General features: G+C 45.8%; 5 protein-coding genes across 5 annotated transcripts; 3 read left to right on the top strand and 2 right to left on the bottom strand.

Moving 5' to 3' along the window:
• Nucleotides 1-2,368: 2,368 nt before the first annotated feature.
• On the top strand, nucleotides 2,369-2,906 carry PHALS_03216 (uncharacterized protein; the record flags this gene model as incomplete). Its single annotated transcript, XM_024717493.1, has 2 exons — nucleotides 2,369-2,559; nucleotides 2,822-2,906. 2 exons carry the CDS (start codon nucleotides 2,369-2,371, stop codon nucleotides 2,904-2,906), a joined length of 276 nt encoding a protein of 91 aa, XP_024582986.1.
• Nucleotides 2,907-3,291: 385 nt separating this feature from the next.
• On the top strand, nucleotides 3,292-4,308 carry PHALS_14912 (uncharacterized protein). Its single transcript, XM_024717492.2, has one exon. The coding sequence runs from the start codon at nucleotides 3,592-3,594 to the stop codon at nucleotides 3,988-3,990; it is 399 nt and encodes a 132-aa protein (XP_024582985.1). The 5' UTR covers nucleotides 3,292-3,591; the 3' UTR covers nucleotides 3,991-4,308.
• A 1-nt stretch (nucleotide 4,309) lies between these two features.
• PHALS_03215 (Predicted metal-binding protein) lies at nucleotides 4,310-5,499 on the bottom strand (the record flags this gene model as incomplete). The annotated part of the gene is made up of 3 exons (XM_024717491.1): nucleotides 4,310-4,346; nucleotides 4,408-4,486; nucleotides 4,569-5,499. 3 exons carry the CDS (start codon nucleotides 5,497-5,499, stop codon nucleotides 4,310-4,312), a joined length of 1,047 nt encoding a protein of 348 aa, XP_024582984.1.
• Nucleotides 5,500-5,671: 172 nt separating this feature from the next.
• On the bottom strand, nucleotides 5,672-7,212 carry PHALS_03214 (methyltransferase nsun6; the record flags this gene model as incomplete). Its single annotated transcript, XM_024717489.1, has 2 exons — nucleotides 5,672-6,992; nucleotides 7,064-7,212. The coding sequence occupies 2 exons, from the start codon at nucleotides 7,210-7,212 to the stop codon at nucleotides 5,672-5,674; spliced, it is 1,470 nt and encodes a 489-aa protein (XP_024582983.1).
• Nucleotides 7,213-18,602: 11,390 nt separating this feature from the next.
• Nucleotides 18,603-18,915, top strand: PHALS_03213 (uncharacterized protein; the record flags this gene model as incomplete). Its single annotated transcript, XM_024717488.1, has 3 exons — nucleotides 18,603-18,617; nucleotides 18,693-18,788; nucleotides 18,874-18,915. The coding sequence occupies 3 exons, from the start codon at nucleotides 18,603-18,605 to the stop codon at nucleotides 18,913-18,915; spliced, it is 153 nt and encodes a 50-aa protein (XP_024582982.1).
• Between the last annotated feature and the right edge of the window lie 469 nt (nucleotides 18,916-19,384).

Below are 19,384 nucleotides of genomic sequence, written 5' to 3'. Positions count from 1 at the left end.
GCTCCACCATCGGACGTAGTGCTGCGTTTATCTCCTCGACGGCTACGTGCAACTTCGACAGAGCATGATATCTCTAACGTGAGGCAGTCGGTGCACAAAGTTTTCCAAGCTCTTGAGGGTTTCCGCACAGCGGTATGCGACCTCGGCATGATGCTTAACATTTCCCCGATGGCGACGGACCTTTTCCTCAAGAGCTCGATGAACATCGCGAGTTATCGAACGGCGATCGACCTAGTCGTCATCGTGTGCTACCAACTCTTCTCGACGAGAAAAGCGGCGTCCATTATCACTTGGCAAGCCTTGTGGGTTGACGCCATCGATAGAGTCGAACCCAATATCTTGTGAAGTGGTGGTGATACCCAGACTCTGAGAACTCGCGAGAGTTTAAGGTGCCACTTCGGCAAGACTGCCCAGACGTCGTGGACGCTTTTGACCAGAAGGATCATGACGCTCTGCGTCGTCGAACACCTCGCGCTTCTTGGCAATAGCCAGGAACGCCGAAGAGCCAAGAGCTGAGCTCAAGCTATGACCCTGAGCTGCTGTGGACGCCCTGTGAAAGACCACTGAGCTCACGGGAGCGTGATGGATTAATCCATACGTCGCAGGGTGACAGTACAAAGGGAATTGGCGTTGCGCCTTAAATCTTGCAAACTCAAACCGAAGAGAGCGTTATAGGCGCATCTCCTTGTGGCTCTACAGTAAGTCAGACAGCGAGGAAAGTTTCCGGTGCCACTGAACCCGTCGCTCAAAAGGATCTCGTCATCTACAGCGGTTTTTCCAGGGGCGAGTACCACCGGAATCGTCCGCATTGAGGGTACAGAAGCGTCTTCTTTTTAAGCGTGAAATTGATCGCGACACCTATCTATTTTTATTTTTTAGGCACCAAGAAGCAAGTTGAAAGAGCTTTCTGTTTGTCAAACTCGACTTGTGTAGTGGCCGGGGGCTCGACTACGTAGAATACCAACGATTGAGCGATCGTGTCCCTCGCTTCAGTCGCGGGACCCGCCAATCGAAAGCCGTATTCCACACAAATGTCTAGGACCGGCCGTAGATGCGCGCGCACAGCCGCCCTGCTGGCAGCCTCCAACTGCTGCTCCTGTGCTTCGTTGGGGCGATTAGTAATGATACCACCTTCCCCGGGGGTCGAGAGGTCGGGAGGCGGACACGGTGTCAGCAAGGGTTGATCGGGGCCCACGTCGTACCACTGGCACACCTCGCCCTCTTCTCTCTCCCATCCTGGTAAAGGAGTACCCGACTCGTAGTCGATTTCCTCCGAATCCTTAACAAGGAAAGCCGTCGCCCGTGTCGGGCACGGTGTGCGGCGCCCGGTTGCCAAGGGCTTGAGTTGTGCTTCTCGTGAAGTCGCGGTCGTACTTTCCGGAATTGCACCGCGTGCATGAGACGAAGAAGGGCTCTGCTTGCGGGCTCTATCGGGACCAGCGAGGCTGGGTGTTTTTCGTGTCATAGACACAGGGCTCATTGATCAGATAATGCGGGAAGAAGGTCCTGAAGATGTTTGGGTGTCTTAAAAACGCAAGCCACGTACGAGGTGACAGTTAAATGTGAATTGTGGGTATTTATAATCTTGAAAGGAAGAGTGTGACTGGGTACCACGTTTTCGGGTATAAAGGGCTAGGTCACACGAGATGGTGCGACCACGCAATGGTGTGATCTTAACATGAAACCACTACGTAGCGGGACTCCAAGAAGTTATGCACCTAAATTAGGTGCTACTTTTTAATTGAAACACCTATATTTTGAAAATAGGTGGCTCTGCCGCAAATAAAACAAAAAAGGTAAATTTGGAATTTGAACGGAAGAGTGTATTTGCATTGGGTTAAGGCTTTGGCTACTCTCATACTGGTTACAGTATAGAACGTAAGGTCGGTGACCTAAGCTTAGCTTATTCTAAGCAAAGAGTTAACGCAGTCCCTCTGCAGTTTGTGCCGCAGCGAAGCATACGTTTGCATTTGTCGCAAGTATCTAAGCCGCGATCGCTGCCTTGGATCATGGCTGAATGTAGTAGGTGGCCGTCTTGGCATTATTTCGTACGTCTTCAAATTGTTATAGCTCTTATAATTATAACTGAGACAACTTCCATGATAGAGAGGATCGATGCACTGTGACCCATCTTGCATCAATTGAGAGGCTTATGAGTGGGCGTGGTGAGTGGCTCAAAAGTCACTTGCCTCCGTCAATCCCATAATCAGGGGGGATTTTGTATGAGGTCTGGACGCTTATGTCCTCAAAAAGCTGCAATCCACGGCCAACACAAATAAAGTTGTTTGACAAGTTGAGCACGCGTCTTTTCATGATTACGCGCATTATTATAAAAGCCTTGGAAATTTGACTCGTGTCCCTTGTGCTAATGCGCTCTCGGGTCTGGATTCCAAAGGCATCAAATACAGGCATTTGCAAATGCGATTGCAACGGATGCGATCCATTTTTGATGTTTATAGCATATGTCCATCAACTGCATATTCGTATTGCAGTAGGTGCTTTAGATTTGGTTTTTCGTCTGTGTGCCACAAACATGGCTCGACATCAACCCGGCCAAAAGTATGCGCATACGTGATGAGTAAAAACTTGCAATGGGGTGCTTGGAATGTTAAGTGCACACCTCACGCAGAAAGGTATGAAGACAATCATTTCCTGATCGATGACCCACATCAGCATCCAACGCAAACGAGCTGGTCTTAACGCTGTTTATCGCTCATTTCAGTACTTCCTTATTTGCGAAATATTGACATAGTCTTGATGGGGGTTATTCACCTGCCAACCAGCGTTCAATAAAAAGGTTTTGTCCTTCTAGCTACTACAGTGTGAGGAAAGCTATGCAGCAGGTGACATTAGAAAGAAGCATAAATGGCAACAACATTCGCATTGCATTCGTGGATTTTTGGTAGATATGAAAATTATAAAAAATTCTTACCAAAACACTTGATTTACAGGATATAGTAGAAACACATTAGATATCAGTATCATTAATATAGTATGCTTTTTGAATACAGTTCACTCTTAATGTAGTAGAAAACTTGAATTACTGACGAGCGCAAACACCTTGAGTCAAATCTTCATCTGTGCATAATGCAAGGTAAATTGGTCGCGCTAGATGTCTGACGGGGGAGAGTGAGGGATCGAGGATTATGTTTGGTGAAGGCAGAGTGACAACCTTGTTTCAAACGATCACTAAAGTTGCAGACAAAGCCGCAATAGCTGAATCGCCGGGGCTAATCTGTGGGCCAAAGCGACGATGTGATTATCAGCGGCAACAACAAAAATGACGACAAAGTTGGACCAGCTATGGTGAGAAATTTGGCGAAAGCTTGATATGTGACTCTGTCATTTCTTTCGAGCACTTCACCAGCAACCTCATAGCTCGGATCCACCAAGGTCGAAAAGTTCCACAACTGTTAGTAAACGTTTGAGTATTGTGTTACTAAGGACAACGGATATGGTCTTATCTGGCTGCTTAGCCAAAAAACTTAAAAAAAGCAACGCAAACTCGATGAAGACGCTTCGTTCTTTTTTGCCGTGCTTAGTGCTTATTGAATTGTAACTTGACTTTCAAGTGTTATTCTCCCTCAATGCATGAGCGTTCAGAACTACCGTCGACAACAAAGACATCTCCTGTCTTCCACTTACAAATCAGAGGGCTGTCGTGCTCATCGAGAATCACGCGCGTTGTACGTGGATGCTAGCAATTTGAACAGAGCATCTTACAGACACGCTCAACGCCAAAGTGTTGCTTTACCAAGCTTGCACGAGATGAACTCGATAGTTCTCCACCGCATCAGATCTTTTCTTAAGTGTGCGTGGAGCCTCGCATTAAGACCATGCGAAAAAATGACCGCGGGCTCGCTAAGTCTGATTGGCGAAATCCTTTCAGTCTGTTTTCTCGAACACATTGTGAGCGACATAATGGCTCCTATCGGCTTACTCCCCAATATTTTTTTGCTTCACTGTCACCTTGCGAATGTACTTGATTAGCGAAGGATAGTCGCCGATATACGAAACGACATCTTCTTTGCACAAAAACGTTTTATGTACTAGCTTTTTGCTTGCTAGCGCCAACATGTAATATGGGGTATGTGCACCGTAATTCACCACCATTTCCGTTCTTTTCAAATTGTTTGACTAAGATCTAAAACCCATATTGACCACTTTTTGCTTTTTTGAAGCGGTTGAGAACCATGTGCCTCGCGCTGTGGGAATATTTCTAGGACCTGTTGCTTGTAAAGCAACTGTTTCACTACGAATGTCATCGGCCCGCATATTATTGCTGCAGCAAAACTACACAATATCCACTTTACCAGAGAAAAAAACTTTGTTGGGAGATGTTGTGACTGTACGAATGATAATCAATAATAATTCAAGCGACAAACCAACGCAGGCTTACTGAATTACCTAATCTGATGTTTCGAGCGACTTGGCAGCCATTTCCAAAGCACCTTGAAATGTGCGATTGCCGCCGATAAAGCCAGCGCTGTGCACAAAGGTGCAACCAGCAATGCCTGACACATGCGACAGCTCCTCGTCACGAAGACTGCGCCAAGCGGGTAACAAACCTCTGCGTAGTGCAAAAGATCCCGACTCGGCATTGATCGCCTGGACACGGACCATATTGCCCGTCGCGTCGTTGTAAAGCACGAACTTGATCTGACCAGAGATCAAAAGCTTCTCTTCTATGTCAACGAGATGGGACTTCCACGGGCAATAATCAGGAAGGTACACGATTTCACCAGACTTGTGCGTTTGGAAGCGTTCGGTAATGGCTTTCTCCACAATCTCCCGAGCTGGCAACCACGAGTGCAAGAGGTCGTGAATAGCATCCGTAAACTCCGTGATGGTCATGTACATAGCTTGTAGAAATTGCTCATTAACACGCAATTCGCTCTGATCCTCGTTCCAGCGTGGATTCAAGTAACTCACACGACTGCTGAGATTTGTTGATACTTGGTAATTATACGTTAATTTCGCGTCGCCAGCGGCTGTGGCCACTTCAACGCCGTTGTCAATGCCGTCAATGTGCTCGATAAAGTTCTTGTATGCCTTTCGATGCAGCATATCTAGCGTAGCTTCATCAAGATTCGACGGAGCAGCCAGATGTTGAATAATTTCGCGGCCAAAGTGTTTGTAAACGAGACCAGCGCTCGACAGCTTGATGTTGCGCTGGTCAAATGTTCCTGTAAAACTACGTTGGTGATGGTCAAAGCGCAGCGTTTCCGGATTATAAATTCCACCCACGTCAACGATTATCTCACACTGAGCCAATTTGGACTCGTCACGAGTGCGCAAGATATCATGAGTCGCAAACTTCGGAAGCAACTTCAGCATCGACACAGCCAGCGCTTCATCACAATGAAAAGTGCCATTATGAGTGCCAATGTATTTCTTAGTATCACCTTCATGTAGTGAAGATGCCACCGCTACCGAGCGAAACGCGGCGAAGGAAGGAGAAGATGCGACAAAGGCGGCAGCTTTAGTCGGAACAGCCATGACGACAAATGTTGACCTAGATAGTTGATGGCTGGTATAATAACTCGATACTGATTGGATATTATTTCCGCGTCCGTAACTTTCAAACAGAGCTCTACGATGTATAGATTTTAACTTGATGAGAATATGAATTTGACGAATTAAATGTCTACTAACTATGGTATGAAAGATGTTATTGCTGTCTAGTGGATCTTGTCTTAATAAACTTGGCACAAAAGAAGCCCATTGTGTCTAAATCGGCATTCGCTGGGTCAAAGCGCTGTACAAGGGCTGCTTCTTTATCATCAAGACCTTGGTGAGAAAGACCACACTCACCAAGATGTGCATCACCTTGAGAAATGAGTTTGAACGGATAGCTTTGTAACGCATGATGCACCATCTGTTCATTTTCCTTTGGATTGATTGTGCATGTGGAATATACGAGAATACCACCGGGTTTAAGCAAAGAGGCAGCAATCCATAGAAAATTGCGCTGCATTTTGCAATACTCGGCAAGATTAGCGGTGTCACCAGCGTGAAGCAACCTTGGACGCAATCCAAGTGCCGAGCAGGGTGGATCAAGTAATATACGGTCAAATGTCTCCGGATAAAATCCCTCTATTTGTAGCAGTCGCGCTTGTTTTGATGTGCTTTGCTTCGCTCGCATAATAACCTGTGCAACGCTCGTGTATTCATCATATTGTGATGCCAAAGACACTTTTTCTTTCGAAAGCAAGGCATGCGTCGAGTCCATTTGCAATGGTTCAACGCAATCAAGACGCAACTCTTCACAGAGCTTTCGCAGCTCGAGCGCTTTGCGTTTTGATCGATCGCACGCTACTAGAATTCCTCGATTTTTCATTAATGTCGCAATATGTGATGTCTTGCCTCCTGGAGCCGCACACATGTCAAGAATCACATCACCTTCTTGCGGATCTAAAACATGTGCTACAACTGAGCACGGTAGATTTTGCACATAGATCTCGCCTTGCAACACGCCATTTAGTGGAGGTGCATCCGGACAAACCCTCATCAATTGCGTCACTGCAAGTCCTCGCACAGCTCGGAACATCTCTGCTCGTGCCATTTTGGTCACACCACTTGCAATCAGTAGCTTGCGTCCATCGTGTGTAATAAAGTCGCTTCCTCTTGTGTGATTATGGTCTAAATCAACAAAGACGTTGACCTCGTCTTCGGCGTTGATGCCAGAGCTGGCACTCATGACTCCTCGAGCAAATATGTCACTGCCACGTAGCACTGCTTCACCGCAAAGTCGATCCACCACAATACTCTTAAGGTTCGAATTATACTTGATAGAATGCTGATTGTCAAGCGATGATGGTATCATCACCACGTCGGGCAATGAAGCGTGAGCGAAGGCTTTAAATGGCTGATGACTGGTATCCCGGGTAGCTAATTCCGCATGAATTCTGTCGAGATGAACCTTTAAGGCCTGCAAAGCTTCATCTCGTGATAACTTGAGAGTGTTAACCCGGACGGCAGTAAATGCGGGCCTAAGGATTATATTACAAGCGAGTTACTGTTGATTGACACCTCTAGCATTTTTATCACTGAAAACGCATACGGTCGGGCAAGAGCACGCTTTAAATTCGACCAATGCGGCTCACCATACGCAAGCCTAAGTTCTTGCTCCACTTCATCAGGAAATGATACGGTAAAGTCCTCAAGATTGATGGCACCAGGTATTGTGGACAAGTCTTTGAGTGACTTCATGATTTAATGAGTGGTGGAAATGTAAAAGAACAAAGCTGGTGATTTGCACATGTCGTGGTGTATTTTGTGAAAATACTCAACTACATGAGTGTATTTTCAGGCAGCTCCTAGAAAAAGAAGTGCCTTCAGACCATTTAGGCATCGAACCTTATGAGACTAGCTACCGCAACAATTGCAGCGGATTAAAACTCATATTTGGCTGGAGTGCACGACCCATTAAGTCAGCTTTAGCTCTAGATACTCTCTTCTTCACCAGATAAATCCGTTTCTTTAAATGCGCTCAGTCATAGCAGGTTACAAAAGCCATAGATCATGACACACCCGTGGCTGACAGAGGGGCGTGCCTTCACTAGTGAGCATTACCGAAAGAAAAGAATAAGTTAGGTACGAGTACCCTTGATGTCGTCAAGGATGATATAGTTTCTCCTGTAATCTAATAAGACAAACAGGTAAAGATGTTGCGATTGCTGGCCTGCTGGATTGTCAAGCCCTTCTCAATCAAATCGAATCAATTGTAATTGATGGCAGTGGACGCGAAAAGATCGTTGGTGACGGCATGAGTCTTACCTTAACTGCTTGATCACACAAACCATGCTTGGTCACTTCAAATAAAGAAGTGCTTGATTTGCTGATCATTTTCATAGTCATTGTCAAATAGAATCGCTTTAAGCAATATCGATCGGCATCATGGAGCTGCTGTGTGAGAAATGTTGTCCAGACACAACCTGACCTGGAGACTCGTTTAAGATGCTATGGTTTCTGACACAAACGGCGAAAGCGGCGCGGTGGAATAATTATCTCTTGATATTCAGCTCAAGCCCTACATGTCGGTATGGCTGATGTGCAGGACCTCGTAACTACACGCATAGAGAAGTCAAATCTCATTGGCACAAGAACTCTTTGACGTGAGTGGCTTTGCTTTGATATCGTAAGGTTGATGCATCCTTGGAACTTGCTGTCCGTATGTTCGGTTTTAAGTTTGGGCCGCTTAAAGCGGACAACGATCAAGATAAAAGTTGCGACAGGAGTAAAGAGCTTGTTGTCAAACTGAACATTTATCTCCAGCGATCGCGTTGCTACGTCGATCATCGCGATTCCATAGGTGTCTTCGTCGTATGGATCAGGTCCACGCGAATTGGCCGATTTTTGCGATCGTGACAATAAGACACCGATATTTTGTTTTTCAGCGTGGACTTTAGCAATATGCACATAATTTATTCGCTCGTATGCTCGGCAAGGTTTCCATTGCTGATGGTAAATACGAATTCGCATTACTGACGCCCACCAACTCTGCAGCGGGGCTGCTGTAGCTCTTTCGCTTAGAGGAGGCTTGGCTGAGGTCGATGACCTTCGCTCTATACTTCGAGCAAGTACGAGTGCAGCGGATCGCAATCCACCGTCTCCAAGAGTAAATACAAATTTAATCCAGGGCTAATTTTTAACTCGTCCCTTTAAAACGTGAAATGTATTATTCGGTTTGTTTGCGGCAAAGTCGCCTATATTTAAATTTATAGGTTTTCATATCAATGTGAAAAAGCGTAATTAAATGTACAGCTACTGGCTGTTCCAGCCACATACTGACTTCTTGGTTAAGTGTAGCTACATCACTGTGTGGTCATACCATCTTGTGTGACCCAAATTCTTCCTACCAGGTCACGTGAAACCCCGTTAGAACACTGTACCCTAGGATGTGGTGGTGTCAGTCAACGTGGTTGCAGCGGAGCTGTCGTGGGCTTAGAGGAAGCTTAGCTAAGGCCACCGACCTTACGTTAACAAGAACCAGTACGAGTACAGCGGACGCAATCTGCTGCCTCCAAGAGTACTTAAAACCTTAGCCAAGGTAAATGAACTCTTCCGCTCAAACGTAAAATTGTATCTAATTGTTTTAGTTGCGGCAGAGCTGCCAATATCTTAAATCTTAGGTTTTTCTAATTAATATAGTAAAACCTAATTAAAACAGTAGAACCTAATCAATATGCATTAGGACTGGCAATCCCGCCACGAAGTGGCGTGTCGCCACGCTACTGTGTGACAACACCAACTTGTGTGAGCTCTTTGTGTTCCGACTGACTCACGTTGAGGATTGTCGTTCTCTGTCAGAGCGGCTCCTAGTCGTCGAGCAGTCGAATACGTATTTCGTGCGACGGTGGAGCGCCTAGCGCCGTTAGAGATGGAGATCGAAACGCTCCGCGCTCAGAACCAGTTACTGGTTCATCTTCTGGGTGTCCGATCGCCTTTGGCGTCGTCCCGGCGCCAACGCTTCCGCATTTACTTGCGGTAAGGCTAAGGAAGCCCATATAAATCACCGGGTGGGTGCGCATCCTTCTCGGAAGGTTCGGCGTATACGCAAGGCCTCAATTTGCCACAACCTTAAAAGGTCCAATATATCATGGATGGAGTTTTGTCGCAAAGACAGCACAGACTGTATGTGTAAGAATTTTTTTAGCATTTGATTAAACCAGGTCTACGACATCAGAGTTTTCCACATTTCTCCTGTTTCTTCCATCTGTATATTCTCTTTGCATTTCTTGGCTTTCAGCCATCTTATCGCAAACGGACGTAAGTCACCTAGTCTGGTAGACAGGAGGTCATCGGCTTCCTTACCAACAATGAGGGGGCTAACAGCAGCTAACATTTTGCTCCCCCCCACCAACCAATCCCTAAACCATGAGATGGCGACGTCAGGGGATAGAGATGATAACAAGCCCGTTCACGTAGAACGGCGTAGTGCAGGTAAATGAATGCACTGAATTGTATAGGGCATACTTTACGAGTGACGATATAGCGCTCCAGCGCTTCGGCTTCGCAGCGTCTGCGCTGCGAAGAATGTCTTCAAGGACGCGATTCACGCACTCAGTCTGACCATCGGTCTGCGGATGGTCCACTGTTGACATAGTCAACTTGGTGCCCAGCGCCCTAAAGATTGTAGACCAATACTTCCCAGTGAAGCGCTGGTTTCTATTGACTCCGGAAGTCTATGTTGTCGAGAAACATGATCAAGAAACATCGTCTCTGTACAAACATCGTCGATGGTGCCGCAAGATGGGCCATCTTGCTCAAACGTTCCACAAAGACCACCACACCCGTGTTGCCTGACCAGTTCTTCGGCAGGCCAGATACAAAGCCCAAACTCATGGACTGCCAACACCCGGAGATTCCCGGTAAACTAATTAGCGGCTCCACCGCATCCGGTGAGAGTTCTATCCTCCGACACGTCTCACACGTGCACACATATCTGCTCATCCACTTGTACACCTTGGACCACCAGTAGTAGCAACTCACCGAGTTGTACGTCTTCTCACGACCGAGATTACCACTAAGAGGGGTGGCGTGGGCCTCGGAGAGAATACGGTATTTTAAATTATCATCGTGAGGAACCACAATACGTAGCGTATCTGTTGAATCGGTGCTATATTACAGCAACCAGTTACTAAACGAATATCGGTGTAATCGTGCGCACAATCTCGCCGACAATTTCTTGTCCGAGGTTTTAAACTCTTGTCCCGAAAGCTGTAGCGGCGCTACACACATACTATCACTTGCGTATGCGGCACGGATCAAATTTGTTACAACGTCTTAAGCTGGCGAGATTCGAACGCGATCACCCGATCTCGCCCCTCGGCGTCTCCTTGCAGCAGTGGGAAAGTCCGAAGCATCACAGCCGACACTCAAAGGACGATTGGTACCTGGCAACGCCAGTATTGGTACATGAAGGAGGCTGAATTTGACCCGTCACAAGCTTCCCGGTGCTCGGTATCCCATTTCGTATCCTTCTTAAGCTGATTCGACAATGGCCGGGCAATTTTCGCATTAATCTCGATATACTTGTGCAAGTAGTTGGCGGAGCCAAGCACTCCATTTTGTTCTTTGGAACCGGCCAGTCCAAAACAGCCTTGACCTTAACTTGATCCGCTCGAAGGCCACGACTTCAGCGCCGAAGATGCACTTATCTGCATTAGCGTACAGCTTAATCGTAGGCATGCAGAACTACTCTCAAATTTATCCTCATCTGTCCTCCCGTTCCTCGCACGACTGTGGACGAAGATGTCGTCGAAGTATGTCTGTGCATTCGCCCGATGGAGACTGAACAACTGAATAGGAAGATGATTCAATGTTGCTGGTACATTTGACAGCCCTTGGGGCATCACCAGCCACACCCAGAGCACTCCGCTCGAAATAACCACCGCTGTCAGCGAAATATCACTCGCTCTCATGAGCAATTAGTAATAACCATCAACCAAGTTGAGTGCGCTGTACTTTGTACAGCTAATTATATTGTTCTGGAGAACATCCATTTTAGGAATCAGCATCAGTGCCGGAGTGGTGGCAGCATTTACCTTATTATAAGCGTGAGCGACACGCCACTTGCCGTTCGGCTTCCGGACGCAAAACTTGGGTGTCAAATGGGAAATTTGCTCTCAAGCACCAGTCCTGCGTCGTGCAGTGATGTCACACTGCTCATTGGGCAGGGGCCATTGGCGTGTTATGCAGTATTTGGTTCCCGGAACCAGGTCAATCTCATGACGCACATCTCTGTCTGGAGGTAGAACCGACGACGTCTGAAAGCTTCTTTATCAAAGTAGTTTACGGATCTGAAGGGTCCATCAAGATCGACGATCCGCTTAGTGCGTTCAGCACCTTCTTAATGTTGGTTTCGCCGTCTCCACTCGATAAAGATTTGACGTCTCATCGAGACCAGTGGGAACACCCAGTCAGCGTCGTCTGTGTCCCCACACCCTGCTCCATCGGAGCCTTGATGTTATTACCAACATCCGACGAAAAGCTTTTATTTCCGCAGCTTTCGTTCATTGGATAATGTACCGCTCCACGCCCATCAGAAGCGCTTTGCCCAAGATGCCTCGGGCCTCGTCCGACCAAGCCACTCTTGGCATGCAGTAACTGCTTCAAGACGTGAGCTGTGCTAGGGCTTCGCCCTCGATGCCTCGGCCTTTGACCGACCATGCCACTCTTGGCATGAAGTGACTGCTCCAATACTTGAATAGCGCTCAGTGGGTTACGTGCCACTTCACGTTCAGCCTGCGAGACGTGCTTGGGATACTTGTCCAACACACCTTCGGTGCTCGACGACTCGGATACCCCGATATCCAGCCTATTGACCGTTCCGGTCCACTTCCGCGCCAAAAGTGTTTTTGCATCCTAAAAGAGGTAGATTCATGACTCACCAAAGCCCCACCACGAGACATGCGCGTAGCGCCCAAGGTCTTCGACCTTCAGTCAATCCATGATTCATGATGTTTCAGCCATACCACACCAAGGATAAGGACATACCTTGCATTCAAGTATAAGACTAGACAGCGTTCCACGCTATCAAGTCAAGAAACTCGGCATCGAGGTCCACAGGGAGTTACACAAGTCCCCGGTACTAAGCGAACAATGACGGTGTCACTCAACTGCGCTTCCAGCGCCTCAGCATACAGCTAACTTCCTTCGATCGTGGAGCGTCGAGCAAAATTTCCCGACGCTTCGGAATCGATAAGGACCGTCCATGGCTTCTCAAAAGCCTTCACCATCGCTTTATCGACCTGCAAGCTCGGCTTGCATACACGTTTCGTGTTCAAGAGCACGAATTTCTTCGGGATTGGGTCATGCTGCCTTCTATATCTTTGAGGCACAACAGAACTCAGTTTTTCCCAGTAGGGCGCCCCGCGCCTACTGGGTTTTCTCGTTTCCCCGCGACAAACCAGATATGTTAGAAGCGGGATGTTAATTAGACGAAAGTTCACGCGCCTAGCGCAGAGGACAACCAGTTTGAAGGTGACGGGTGTCTCCACAGAATCAACACCGGGGGGGGTTATACGCTGATTGGCAGTACGGAACTCTCCCTCCGCTTTCTCTACTTTCTGGCTCAGCCCCGCTCAACGAGCTCTGAGGGTGTGCATTCCAAGCAAGTCGGGCCGACTTGAAGCTGAATTCGGCATGCAATGCTATGTTCACCGCTTCTTCAAAAGAAGATGGATACACACGAAAGAATTCCATTCTGGCCACACCAGTGCGGAGACCTTCCATAAAGATTCACTGCGGCCACCTCGGGGAGAGGATCAGCTGTCATCCCAACAATGAGAATTTTTAACTCTTGGACAAAGCCCACCAACTCCTTCTTGCCCTGTTCGGCAGCAAGGAAACGCGATCACACGCGATATGCTTGATAAGGCGGCGAAATCTTTCACAACAGCTGACGCTTCAGCTCCTTTCAACAGAAAAACGCAGCTACAACCAGAGCACCGCGCATTAGTGCCCATTCTCGCGCACGGCTCCTTAGCTTGGAGATAGCTAGCGCCACGTGCTGTTGCTCGTTTTGGAGCATGACGGATGCCATAGCCATCTCGGCCTCTCTCGCCCATGGCAGAAGATTTCTCCATCCATACCCTCGAAGATCTAAACGCTTACCGGGCGTGGCCTGAGTCGGAAGGATTCTACGTCTTCGACGGTGGCGTCTGCTGTATATGCTCTTGTACAGCAGTTTTTATAGCTCGAAAACGCCTCTAGGCGCGTGTTTATAGTTTCGGGCTCTTGCGCAACAAGGTGTTCCACGCCCTCAGGGCCAAGCAGGAAGCTGAGCAAAGGTTACCGACCTTATGTTCTTTACAAGAACCCGTACGGGTGCAGCGAATTGCAATCCGCTGCCTCCAAGAGTACTTGGACTTTGCCAAGGAAAGTGAACTCTTACGCTCAAAATTGAAACTGTATATACTTGTTTTAGTTGCGGCAGATCCGCCAATATCTCAAACCTTAGGTTTTCCCAATTAATATAGTAATACCCAATTAATACAGTAAAACTGGTTAAAATAGTAATATGTATAACTACTGGCAATCCTGCCACGCCGTGGCTTCTTGTTACGGTGTAGCCACACCACTGTGTGATAGCACAAACTTGTGTAATTCACACCTATGTACGGTCATATCATCCTGTGCGACCCGCCCTTTCATGCAAGACACGTGTCACCCCGTTTACAGTGGTCGTCAGACTATTTTTGAAATCACAGTTCGATCTTGACACGCCATCGGGGTGCAGCCGAGAAGGCGCGACAGCCTGTAGATATTTTACCAACAACGTACGCATCCTTGATCTTATTGGTTTTCGTCTAACCTTGCTCTTGATAATGGCATACAGTAGGCCAGCGGATCGGGTAGCCCGCGCGTAAGCCAAATTTTACCGCCGGTCTTATTGCCTTGAAGTAAATCTTAATTGAGGCAGTTGCTTCAAGTGAGCTGGTGAATCTGCTCAAAATGCTATTCGTGTCAAAAGCTTTTCCTCAGAAGTACGATATCGAATTTTAAGAAGCTTTGCGGTATTAGCTAGGTTTACGCCAATCAAAATTCTGCTCAGTCTGGCGGCCGTACAAAGTTTGATTGCGCGTCGAATGAACGTGAAAACGATAAGACAATGTTTCTCAATCAGTCATTGGACAGAAAAGTGTACCTTCTATGACCACATGACTTCATTATTGGAAAGCCACACACTATCGTTGCAATCTCAAGTTCTGCCTTCTGACATAGTCACCCCTAAAATGAAATCAAAACGTCGACAGCTTATGTTAAGCTGCGCTTCAAGAAGTGTGGGGCGGATGACTACATCAATGTCAGGCGAGGCGATAAAATCATGATCTTTGTCGTTTTCTACGTTAATGACGTGGCCCTTGCAGATAACAATGATTAATTACATAATTAACAGAAATTGCCATACAAAAAGATTCAAAATGATGAACTCGATCAATCTCGACTATTTTTTTGGCATGAAAATGAGCAGGTTTCTGGCCGGTATATAAAAATGAGGCGGATATTTTGAAGAAATTTTGAGCGAATAAGTGTTATCCGTCAAGACACCTCAAGACCCATGAAACGAGCTGATCAACGTCATATGTGAAGGTGGTTGCAAGCACAAAGAAACAATGACCAGCGTTTCGTTCTTGGCAGCCCTGTGTCCCACACACTGGCAAGCACTCAAACGCGTATTCCGTTGCACTCAGGACAGAAAGACGCACGACGGTCATCTTCTCGATCATGGAGCTCGTGTTGTTGTCAGTTGACGAGTTGATTCGTGTGTACCGGACTATAGTTCGAGGCGTGAAGTCGCCGTACACACGGATCATGATATCTTGATCTGCCCAACTGAGACCAGCGTGCGAGTCAAGTGCTAAAACTATTGTCCTTCGAGTATCGGCCTACGCTAGACTTCAGTCAATATAACACGAATGTGGTCGCAAATGTATTGTAAAAAATACGCTTCTCAACAAAAAACATCCTTAAGCTTATTGAAAAGGTATTCGCTAGCGGGTGCGCAATTCTATCGATTCATGATGCGTTTGTGTGCCAACGTCCTGAGCAAGTTTATAACAAGGTCAAGATGAAGGGCTAGAATATACCCTACTTCAAGCTGCTGCACCGTCCAACTGCACTCGATTGCATATCAAGATTATAATTTATGTGCGTTACTGCGTGTTAATCAGCATTTCTTGCATTTGAATCACCAAATGGGATACGTTCGGGTAAGAGCATTTTTATATTGGTCGGATACCGCTAAACACACGCAAGGCTTAGTTCATGCTCAAATTTGGAATAACACGCAAAACTGTCAAGGTTGATGGCGCTAACTATTTAAATCAAGTCTTTGATTAACGTCATGTAGTATTTATGTGCAAAATTTGAGTGCTGTGATTGGATAAATTTATGAAACTAGTACTGTGCCATAACGCAATTTGGCAATCACACTATTCCCTAAGATGTATGCATGCATAACACTTCATCTTTCTGCTCGAATATGAAGTGATATATGCGTGTTGCAGTACCAGCACATGTTATCACTCGTCAGTAGATAAAGTAAACATATACGGATAGTACCGCGACATTTACAATACATTCTACGAAAAATGCACATCGCATTTAAAGGCTAAATTTTGGCTGCGATCCAGGCGAGGGTCACGACAAAATAAACTGACCTTGATTGAAGCCCTTCATTCTAAGCTCCGTCAAAGTCGGAAATCAGACTGAGGACGAATGTCTACTAAGTTATTAATCTGTTCCACTTACTGAAATAAGCGCTGAGGATGTGTTCGACTCCAACATTGGCGATGTTCCGAACTATATAAATAATGATAATGATGAAAGAAATTTAGCACTTTATCTGTGCGTAAAAATCATCTATCGTTTAGCATGAAACAGCCATGACGGCCGGAAAAGATGTTATAGCCGACTCAATGTCGACCAGCCTCGGGAGGACCAAAATTCTAGTCACAGATCAAAGTTTCAATGCCCAACTTGATGAAAATTGGCGGCCCTGAGAGCAACAAATTGAATCGCTTGAATCGCTTGGATCGCTTCATCTGTAGCAAATAAGTCACAGTATTAGATGTGACACTCATGTATTACTTACATATAACGTGTTTTCTTATTATATGATATAATGGTTTCTGTCCTTTAAAATGATTAATTTTTGTGTGTTTATCAAAAAAATGCATTCATTTTCGCTTGCGTAGAGTATTAGATACCGTACACAAAGTCTGGTTATTTATGCGATTAGAACTTTACACTTTACCGGCGTGATCAATCGTCTGACGATGCAGCTTTTAGGCCAAATCGAGCCTTACGATAGTATGACTGTCCATCATCGTGCGCAACACGAAGTGACGGATGCAAAAAATACGGTGGAGCAGTGCTTAGGTGTTCGCGCTTAAATGAAGTATACGTCAAAATAGACAAGTGAGTCCCTGGCACTGAAGAATTGTTCTTTATGTCGGTCACACCGCTGGAAACCAGAGCTTGCAGACAAATCCGGGAAAGATAAAGTCTTCTTCAGATTGGGCAATTTTTCTGGTCAAACAAAGGATGCGACAGTGTTTGGTCTGGCCGAAGACTTGCATAAATGAAGTACAAGCCATGCCGACATAGCACAATTCCTTATCAATCTCACTCAAAATGCTGTCAAATGGTTCGTCAAAAAAGGCGGTCTATACTATTTTGAAAGAAAGTCGGATGCGTGCTTTGAACCTTGCACCTTCGAATTCAGATCGGTCATCTCATGTGGTCTTTGGTGAGTCAGCCTTCAAAACAGACTGTGATTAACACCATGTAGATGCCATTGGGCATAAACGCGCGATCGCGTGTTAGCGTTGCCAGCTTAATGTGGCAAAGAAAACGTTTTACTTTTATTAATTGCAAGGTGCAATTTGCACTGAAATATATTGCCCTAATCAAGTTCAGGGTGCGCAGACTTGACCGAAGCTGTTTGTGATTTATACAGATCAAGCGCCGTTGCGCGCAGGAATATCGCATCACGTCTCTAAGGACAATGGCACAATTAAATGGCTAAACATCGAGTATATTTTAAGATAAGGTATAAGCCAGACTATATTAATTTGATACTGAATCCAGTTTTTGTGTCTCCTCCACTGTAAATGTCGCATGTCAGTATGGTGATTATGTTCGAAGCACAAGATTATGCTTCTCGGTTAGCGCTATGAATTGGTGGTCCTACGAGTATTAGTAGGTGATGACATATTTGCTGAAGTATATTGCCCTAATCAAGTTCAAATTGCGCAGACTTGACCGAAGCTATTTGTGATCTATACAGATCAAGCGTCGTTGCGCGCAGGAATATCGCATCACGTCTCCAAAGACAGTGGCACAATTAGATAGCTAAAGATCGAGTGTATTTTAAGATAATGTATAAGCCAGACTATATTAATTTGGTGGTGAAACCAGCTTTTGTGTCTCCTCCACTATGAATGTCGCATGTCAGTATGGTAATTATGTTCGAGGCACAAGATAATTTTTGAGCGGACACCTTGGTATAATATATGCTTCTCGGTTAGCGCTATGAATTGGTGGTCCTACGAGTACTAGTAGGTGAGGACATATGTGCGCACGCGTAAGGTGTATGAGCGGATTCAACCCTCGCTGAAGGCGATGGCACCAATAATCAGCTTGCAGGTGTAGGCAGAGTTTGGTAGTCAAACGTTAATAACTCATTTTATATCTTCTGAATGCCACGGGCTGTGATTTCGATATTACGTTGTTTGTGGGGTGTTTGAGTAAGATATACGTTTCGCTGATGTCAGCAACTGTTGGTGGCATCAATTTCGCTAATTAGTTTCACAACAATTCAACAGGGTTTATCGGTAGCCGATGTATAAAAAGAGATCCGCTCTTCACATGTGGACATAATCTGTAAAGTTTGTCATTTTATTGAACATGTCCTCCGCTGACCGTCCGAAACAATTGTCAGGTGGAGCGCGTTTGTCGAGTTGTGAGGTACCTGTTCGTGGGACTGCGGTCCTGAAACAAGTCGATGCTTAGAGCCGAGTATTGGTGTTATTGGCTTGATTCTACTTTAATTAACGATGTCGTCAAAATCTGGGCGTATACCGCCATGAATGTGTTTTTTGTACGTGCGACTTACATTCCAGTGCAATTTTGCATATAAAAAAATTGATGTTTTATTTTGCAAACTTACGATACACCAGAAAGAAATTGCGACATATATAGGTACCAAGCTATCGGAATTGAAGAAGCTTTGTGAAGGAGAGATCCGTGAGAAACGTGGACCCTTATACTCGCGTGTAACAAACAAGATTTTTTATATTTTGTGATAGTTAAGCTGATATATCTATCACCTGTTAATTTTAAAATATCAATCGTTCTTAGGGAGAAAGGCGATTCCGGCCTGGAGGAAGAAGAATGATTTAGGCTATTAATGCTGCGGGGCTGCCGTAGCTTTGCGCTTAGATGAAGCGTAATTTAGGTCACCGACCTTACGTTCTTCACAAGAACCAGTACGAGTGTAGCGGATCGGAATTCACTACCTCCAAGAGTAGTTAGAACCTCAACCCAAGGCTAATAAACTATTTAAATTAAACTGTCTTTGTTTGTTTTATCTGCGGCAAAGCCGCGTAATTTTAAATGTATAGATTTCCTAAATATATATAGAAAAATCTAATTACCTGCATAACTACTGGCTACCCAGCCACGTAGCGTATTCTTATTTGGTTGCAGTCACTTCATGTCCATCTTGTGTGACACACACCCCTGTTACCAGGGTACGTGTAACCCCGTTACACAATCCCCAATTGAGATTGACAGCATTTACAGCTCCAATCGATTATTGCCTCAACGAGGCTTGCGTGTCCGCTAGACACTGCGACTTGGTTCGATGGAA

This window comes from Plasmopara halstedii (genome assembly GCF_900000015.1).
Source record: "Plasmopara halstedii genome assembly, contig: Scaffold_2103, whole genome shotgun sequence".
Taxonomy (NCBI): domain Eukaryota; phylum Oomycota; class Peronosporomycetes; order Peronosporales; family Peronosporaceae; genus Plasmopara; species Plasmopara halstedii.
Note: the sequence above shows the minus strand (reverse complement) of the source record. Positions and strands in the feature narration are given on the sequence as shown.

Coding starts and splice junctions, on each gene's coding strand:
- PHALS_14912 (XM_024717492.2), top strand. CDS start 3,592: ATGAGCGTTCAGAACTACCGTCGACAACAAAGACATCTCCTGTCTTCC.